Consider the following 7,404-nt stretch of genomic DNA (forward strand, 5'->3'; position numbering starts at 1 on the left):
GACCTAATGGTCCATAACATTGCAGGGTAACAAGGAGCTGTATGGACCCGTACACTGGGGTAACCTTCTATTTATGTACTGTACTGTAAGTGCACATGAGCCAATTGTGTACATTGAGCCTGCAGTTTCTGACACAGGAAGCATGGATGCTTTATTACCGTGGTGCTAACCTTAACAAGGAGGATATGATGAGTATAAATAAATATGGAGACTGCCTCCTCTCAATGTTTCCATGTCAGCCATAAATAGGTATGTTACCAATCGTGACGTCACATTTCCTAGTTTTGGTCACTTGTTCAATGGTGGGCTTGCACTTTCGTGTCAGGCTGAAATTGGGTTTTTAATCTTTAAAAATCCAATCCTCATTGGATATCGCTGATGTCATACATTAATTTTTAAGCAGAAAAGTAAATATGAATTTCTAAAGATAATACAAGTACAACCCTATGTTAGATAGATAAGTAATTAATATTTTGACCAAATATGAAGAAATTTGACAGACCGCCAAGTGATTTTTATAAGCTGGGAATTCAGCCACCTACCCACAAACCATAGTGCTATGCAGGCCCTAGTCTAGAGAGGCCTAGCCTAGGTCCTCCTTCCTAGGAGGGCTAGGCCTAGGCTAGAGGGGCTAGATAGAGGGGCCTAGACCTAGTAGCTATGAATAGGTAGGAGTAGGAGGCTTGACAGTGACACAGTACCTTCGAAATATTTTCTTGACCTCCAAAACACTCTATCATTTTATCAACATTTTCTACTTTCCCAGGAAATTCAACACAAACGATGCGTTTACTTGAATATGGCAATGGTACATTCTGATCCGTACCTTCTTTTGCCATGTTTTTGCAAACAAACACGCATGTAAAGGTTGAAGGTTATCTTTTCCAAAATCAGAGCCGTAGATCTACGGCTCTGTCCAAAATGTTTGTAGGGCGCCCCCTGTCTAACAAAATTATAAACTTTGCTGCGCCTCAGCTCTCTTTTTAATTTGGTTTCAGACCAGACAATATTGCTTTATGAAAACTTTAGCCCGTTGGCCTAGCCTAGTCTTAATTTAATACACTAACCTATAAAGCTAGTAGTAAGTATATTTTTGACATTCAAACATATGCCTAATATAATAGATTATATCGACTATCCATCCTATCGCAAATAGTTCGGTCTGGGGGCTAGGCTAGGCCTAGCCTAGGGTAGGGGCCTAGGCCTAGCGGTAGGCTAGGCCTAGGTCTACTTAATAACCCTAGCAGTAGTAGCCTAGTAGGACCCTAGGCTAGGCAGCTTTTATTTGTTTATCCAAATTTTTATTGAAAGATTACTAGCATTATTAAAAGGCATTTGAATTGCCGGTGATAATCTACATGGCAGATTTATCATTCATCAGGGGCGCAGTTTGGCATGCACCCTCCCCCTCCCCCACTAAATGTTTCAAACAAAATTATATTTAAAATTGAAAAAAAAAAAAAAAAAATTATATTCATATTGAAGTCTTAGAGTGTATTTCCAGGTGCCATAATCATAAATTGTCTTCCCTCAGCCCAACAGGGCTGAGGTAGTCTAAATAAACCTTCAATCTAATTTGTGATGCCCGTCTTTTTTTAAATTTTTGGATCTACCACTGATAAAACAATTCCTATATTGCTTACGCCTAACCCCAATTTTTCTTTTTTGTTAAGATTTACTTGGAAATTCAAAGAGAAGATAAAAAATGGTTGGAAAACGAACAGCTTCAGAGTCAAATAATAACAGAAGTGATAAAAGGTGATTAGTATCAGTTTTAACAGGAATAAGTTTGAGACAGCACTTCACAGACTTATCTCCTAAGTATTTTAGCTCAGTTGAAAATATATGCTACCGCTTCAGTACTTAATTTAATCCCATGCATGCAATTGTCATTTATTTCATATACTTCATATATAATAATAGATTGTTTCATTTAATGATTGTGAGCCAGAGAATATTAGTCTGGTACTTTATTGTTCTCTGTATAGATTAGACATCATCTTTAAATATAATTATATCATTGGAAAGGACTATATAAAATTGTAAATTTGTAAAGTTACTAACAATAGCATTGATAAAAAATTAATGTCAAAATGATTTTTTTTTTAAGGAAAAGGAAAAGTTGCTCAGCCAGTGAAAAGCAGTCATCAGTATTTAATACAAATTTGCCAGCTGTTAAGTATGTGCCAAAGTTTAAGAAAAAGAGGATGGTCAAGGAATCCAGTGAAATAGAAACCAATGTAGATAATCAGTTAGAAAGAAAAAAAGGTGAAAAGAAGAATAAATTACCATGTAAAGAGTTACCAGAATTGATGTCAAATGATGTGAAAATAGATGTACCAGATAAGAATATTGGAATAACTACAAATACTGACACAAATATGGAAATTTGTTTAGTTCCAGTAAAACCAGCTTTGTCTGGGGCTGAGGTAAATGAACATGAATTAAGAACTGTGAACAACAAAATATCATCAGAACTTTGTTCAGAAAATGAGCCCACTGAAGTGGAATCCATCAAAATTACACAAATGTATGACTACGATAATAATAACAAGAAACATAATCCAGAACAGAAAATTGATGATCCCAGTGTTTTAGATTATGGAATGGAGACAGGCAAGAAGAATGAACATCTGATAAAAAGAAAGAATACAGGAAGTGTTAAAAATGATTTAATTCATTTTAATAATGAAGTAGACGTGGAACTAGAGTTTCAAATTATTAAAACTGATGATGGGTCCAAGAAACCTTTTGCAAGTAATAAGGAAATCACAACCGATTCTTGTATTAAAGAACTTGAACTGACAGGAGCAACACATGACAATTTCTTGACTAATTCAGCTGGCAGCTCTCAAATAATTGTACCTCCTGCTAGCGAACTGGTGCAGTCTGCCAACAGCATCCAAAATACACGTACATCTGAGTCCAGTAGACGGATAATTGAAGAATCTGCTATAGACGTTAAGGATGCTATTGCAGATTTCAATATGGAGAGGACAGGACATTCTGATGATTATGCTGCTGCTCATACATCTGTGGAAGTCAATGATGAAGAAAATGACGGACAGGATGATGCTGATGGTGAAATGCATAATGCACCTTTTGATCTGCAGTATTCTGAAACATCTAATAATGAGAAACCAGTACTATACACTATTAATGAAATTAAGAGCATCAAAAATGTGAATCCTCATGTTGGCGATACTAATCAGTTCTCTGAATCAACTGATACTGGACCACTCCTAGATACTGAGGATGAAACAATTACTGAAGATAAGAAAATGAATGCTCCTGCTGTTGAGATGGTAGCGATATCCAACAATAGTGCTGAGCAAACTGATATCCAGAGCAATCAAATTCCTAACAAGACCAAAACTATTACTGAAAACCAAATAATCAATGTTCCACCTGACTTAGCAGTGACAGCCACTGATATTTCCATTGAAGATCAAGTATGTGATATTCCAAACATCCAGAGCATTGACAGTACCATTATTGGTAACCAAGTGATCAATATGCCTTCTGGTATTGAAAAGACAAGACTTCCTAATATCATTACTGATGATTGTGTACCTCTATCAGGTGATGTCAAGGACATAAAAACTATTGTCAATCACACCAACAACATAGCTAAAGAACAAATGATCTGTGAGCCTTCTAGTGTTGAAATTAAAAACCCAATGTATACTGCTCAATATGGCAGTAAAAATACTAAGAGTGATATTGAGAATGTTGCAGACCAGATGATCCAGGTGCCGTCTATTGAGATGAAAAGCATTTCTGTTGTTGCTGATGATCAAATATTGGGATCAACACACACTGCTGTTCAAGACATTCCAATTACCAACAAAGACACAAGTAGCATGCCTTCTCTCATTGCAATGATAAACCTCTTTGACATTGCAAAACCTAGAGTGTTGGATCCAACTGATACCGACGTTAAGGGCTTCCAAATTTCTGATAATGTCACTAACACAAGTGCTGAACAACAGATGAATGCGCCATCTGGTCTTGAGATGGCAAGCCTTCCTGAAGTTGTTACCGATGCTAAGAATGAAATATCCAAAGCATGTGATACTGATGTCCGGTTTATTCAGGGTGCAACACTAGAGACAAAGCATATTTCTAATGATCAAATAATCACTGACTACACTGATAATATACATATGGAAAAAATATCTAGCAGTGTACCAAATGTTGATGCTGAAGAACAGAGGATGTCAACTTGTGATATTGTGGATCAATCTAGTAGTCTCCAGAAAATAGATGTAACTAAGAAATGTGACCCAGATATCCCAACTGAGGATAATGTTGATCAATCTATTAATCTTCAACCGACCAACATGTGTGACAAGGAGATTGCAATCGAAGGTAATGAAGGTCAATCTAGTAATTACCAGCAAAGAGTTGCAACTAAGATATCTGACCTGGAAATACCAACTGAAGATAATGAAGACCATTCCAGTTATAATTGCCAGCAAATAGATACAACTAAGATGTGTGACCACGAGGTGCAAGCTCAGGATAATGACGATCAATGCAGTAATCCCAAACCAATGAAGAGACATGTCCAAGATATGCCAGTTGAGGATAATGAAAGTCAACTTAGTAATCTTCAGCAAATAGATGCAACTAAGAAGTTTGACCAGGAGATATCAACTGAGAGTCATAAAGATCACTATGGTAACCTCCAGCAAATAGATGCATCTGAGAGCTGTGGCCAAGAGATGCCAATTGAAAACAATCAAGGTCAATCCGGTGATCACCAGAAAATAGATGTAACTAAGAGCTGTGACCAAGAGATGCCAGTTGAAGATAATCAAGATAATGTTAATGAACTCCAGCAAATAGAAGCAGAGATGCTTGAAATAACCAACTCACAAATTTGTCAAATGGAATTGGAATATTCACTGGATGACTTAGGGTATGACTTGTTATGGTTTTCTTACTTGCACACACTGACAAACTTACACACAGGGGCACTCACTTGCATACATATTCACACACATACCTGCACCTGGATCACACAAGCTGCTGCCTCAAGTCAGATCTATAAAAAGATTGTCTAAGCCGTAGCTTCCATCAGTCATTTCCATCAACAATTAACACTATAAAAATCAAAGACGGGCAAAAATTTACTTTCCCCATAATATTTGTAGCCCTATGACTTTTTGATTTTTGGAGAATACCAAAGATAGTTAAGTTACTAAATTGATTGATTGTTTTGATTTATTTAATAATAGGCCTGGGCATTGGCCCAGAAGGCACGCGTTCCACAACTGGTCAAAGATCCATTTAAAATGCTGGGTCGTATGAGGGGCCCCAGATAGAAAATGTAGGTCTACCGTCAAGGCGGATGCAGGATTTGGTAGTAGGGGGTGCGTACAAAAATTTGAAGAGATTGCCGGAAATTACACATTTATTATAGTAAAATTCATCATCATCACATCTCTATAATATTATATTATATTTCTTTTTTATCGGTGATTTTAGGCAACCATAGAGATTTAAGTAGTATGTGTGATGAACCATGGAAAATATAACTGAAAAACATTCTCTTTGATTTATTTACTTTACCTACTTTAAAGCAGTGAGTCCACAACCACCTCTGCCCCACCATGATAAGGGCTGAGGTGGGTGAGAAAATAGTACCTTAAATGGCCGGAAATGACACTTTTATATAGTAAAATTCATCATCATCACACCATCATGTCTAGATGAAGCGCCAGCAAATTTCTCATGATTTTTAATCAGGGATTTTCGGAAACCACAGAGATGTACTGTAATTATTATGAGTTATGTACCATAAAAAAAAACTAAATTAACACTTTCTTTGATGTATTTAAATTATTTTACCTACCTCAAAGCTGTGTGGCCACATTCACCTCAGCCCCACCATGGTTGGGGCTGAGGTGAGAAAATTTAAGGAAATAGTACCTCTAGATGGCTGGAAATGACACAAAATTCTTCATCATCACTAACATTATATAGTTAAAATGAAGTGCCAACAAATTCTCATGATCTTTCATCAGCTATGTACCATAGAAAATACAACTTAAAAACATGTCTTTGATGTATTTACTTCAAAACTGCGAGTCCACACGCATCTCATCCCCAACACAGTTGTGGCTGAGGTGGTGAAATTTGGGGAAATTGTACCTCTAGATTGCCAGATATGACACTCTTTATATGTAAAATTCATTATTATCGATCTAATTAATCGCTTTGATGTACCATAGAAAATAAAACTTAATTGTCTTTGAAGTATTTACTTTACCTACTTCATGTGCCTAAAACCAATTTTATCTTTACACGCTTATTCTCATACTTCTCAAATTATAATAAAGGCACGCGCACTTGAATCGTGTATGATAGGTTATTCAGATGTTTGTGGGCAGAGTATACCAGTATCTTGCTAATAAGATGTACTCTGGCTGTAGGCGTACCGCGCTCTTTCGTTAAAACCTGAGTCATTTATGCAGTTTATTTCAACAATTTTCAGGCATATCTTCTTGATTCTCAAAAGGTGAGGGGGACCAACCCTTTCCCTTACAAATTTGTGGGGGGGGGGGGGAACGTGTTCCCTTTCCCCAGTGATCTGCGCCCCATGGGTCCATGAAAAGTCCACATCACCTCAGCCCCAACATGGTTGGGGTTGAGGTCCGAAAATTTTGAGAATATCGAGCTCTGGGTGCCAGGAAATTGCACTCTCATATTTTAAAAACCTTACCAATAATTCATAAAAACAATGTAATACAACAATTATTTTTCTTAATAGAATTTAGGAGTGTGAGACCGCACCATCTACACCCCCCTCCCCTGCATCTGCCCCAGGCTCTGCTAGACCCATGGACTGAGACAGGCTGGAGAAAAGCACTCTGTGAAGGCTCGGTAGTTAAGTGATAGATGGTAGTAGCAGGAGGGCCATTTTTGAGGGGGTGGTTCAGGTCTGTGCCTTCTGAGAGCTCACAGGCATTATGCTGGTTTCCATTCAGAATATTTAGTAGAGTCTGTAATATCTTAATGCATCACAACTTGGTTAATCAATAATGTATTTAACCAACAAATCAGTCAATAAATTAAAGTCAGATGGCAATGTCATGCACTGTACTTTACATCATACAATATTCTACTGTATATAGTACTGTACTGTACATTTCAGGACTCTTGAAGTATTTACAAACATAGGCATCTCCCTTTTGTTGTTAAAATGAATGAATCATTTACTGTAGGTACACAGTGTTTGACTTGTTGAGCATGCAATCATTTGATTTCTCCACCTGGTCTGCCTTTGGCAATTGCTTGATGTTGTCATGTGTCTGTATTCAATTCTTTTTTTTTCTATTATTTCTCTCTGTTGCCTTGTGTATGTTTTTAAAATTGTGTTATCTCCATGTGTCCAAG

General features: G+C 37.0%; 2 protein-coding genes across 4 annotated transcripts in view; one reads left to right on the forward strand and one right to left on the reverse strand.

Moving 5' to 3' along the window:
• Positions 1-886, reverse strand: part of LOC117113069 (general transcription factor 3C polypeptide 5-like) — a 9,530-nt gene extending 8,644 nt beyond the window's left edge. Inside the window, exon 1 of the mRNA XM_033256300.1 lies at positions 702-886. Coding sequence (XP_033112191.1) covers positions 702-839 — 138 coding nt within the window. The 5' untranslated portion in view covers positions 840-886. The remainder of the gene's footprint in view (positions 1-701) is intronic.
• The window catches only part of LOC117113068, an 8,177-nt gene extending 3,071 nt beyond the window's left edge, over positions 1-5,106 (forward strand). The window contains exons 1-3 of one of the 3 annotated variants that reach the window (XM_033256296.1): positions 955-1,081; positions 1,674-1,758; positions 2,111-5,106. In XM_033256296.1, coding sequence (XP_033112187.1) covers positions 1,706-1,758; positions 2,111-5,069 — 3,012 coding nt within the window. In that variant the 5' untranslated portion in view covers positions 955-1,081; positions 1,674-1,705 and the 3' untranslated portion in view covers positions 5,070-5,106. Of the gene's footprint in view, positions 1-954; positions 1,082-1,673; positions 1,759-2,110 lie in introns of those variants that run through there. The other 2 variants (XM_033256297.1, XM_033256298.1) reach the window with 2 other exon arrangements.
• Positions 5,107-7,404: the final 2,298 nt, after the last annotated feature.

The sequence above is a fragment of the Anneissia japonica genome, unplaced genomic scaffold (assembly GCF_011630105.1).
Source record: "Anneissia japonica isolate Jap-2015-1 unplaced genomic scaffold, ASM1163010v1 scaffold3875_len19654_cov181, whole genome shotgun sequence".
In the NCBI taxonomy this organism is placed as follows: domain Eukaryota; kingdom Metazoa; phylum Echinodermata; class Crinoidea; order Comatulida; family Comatulidae; genus Anneissia; species Anneissia japonica.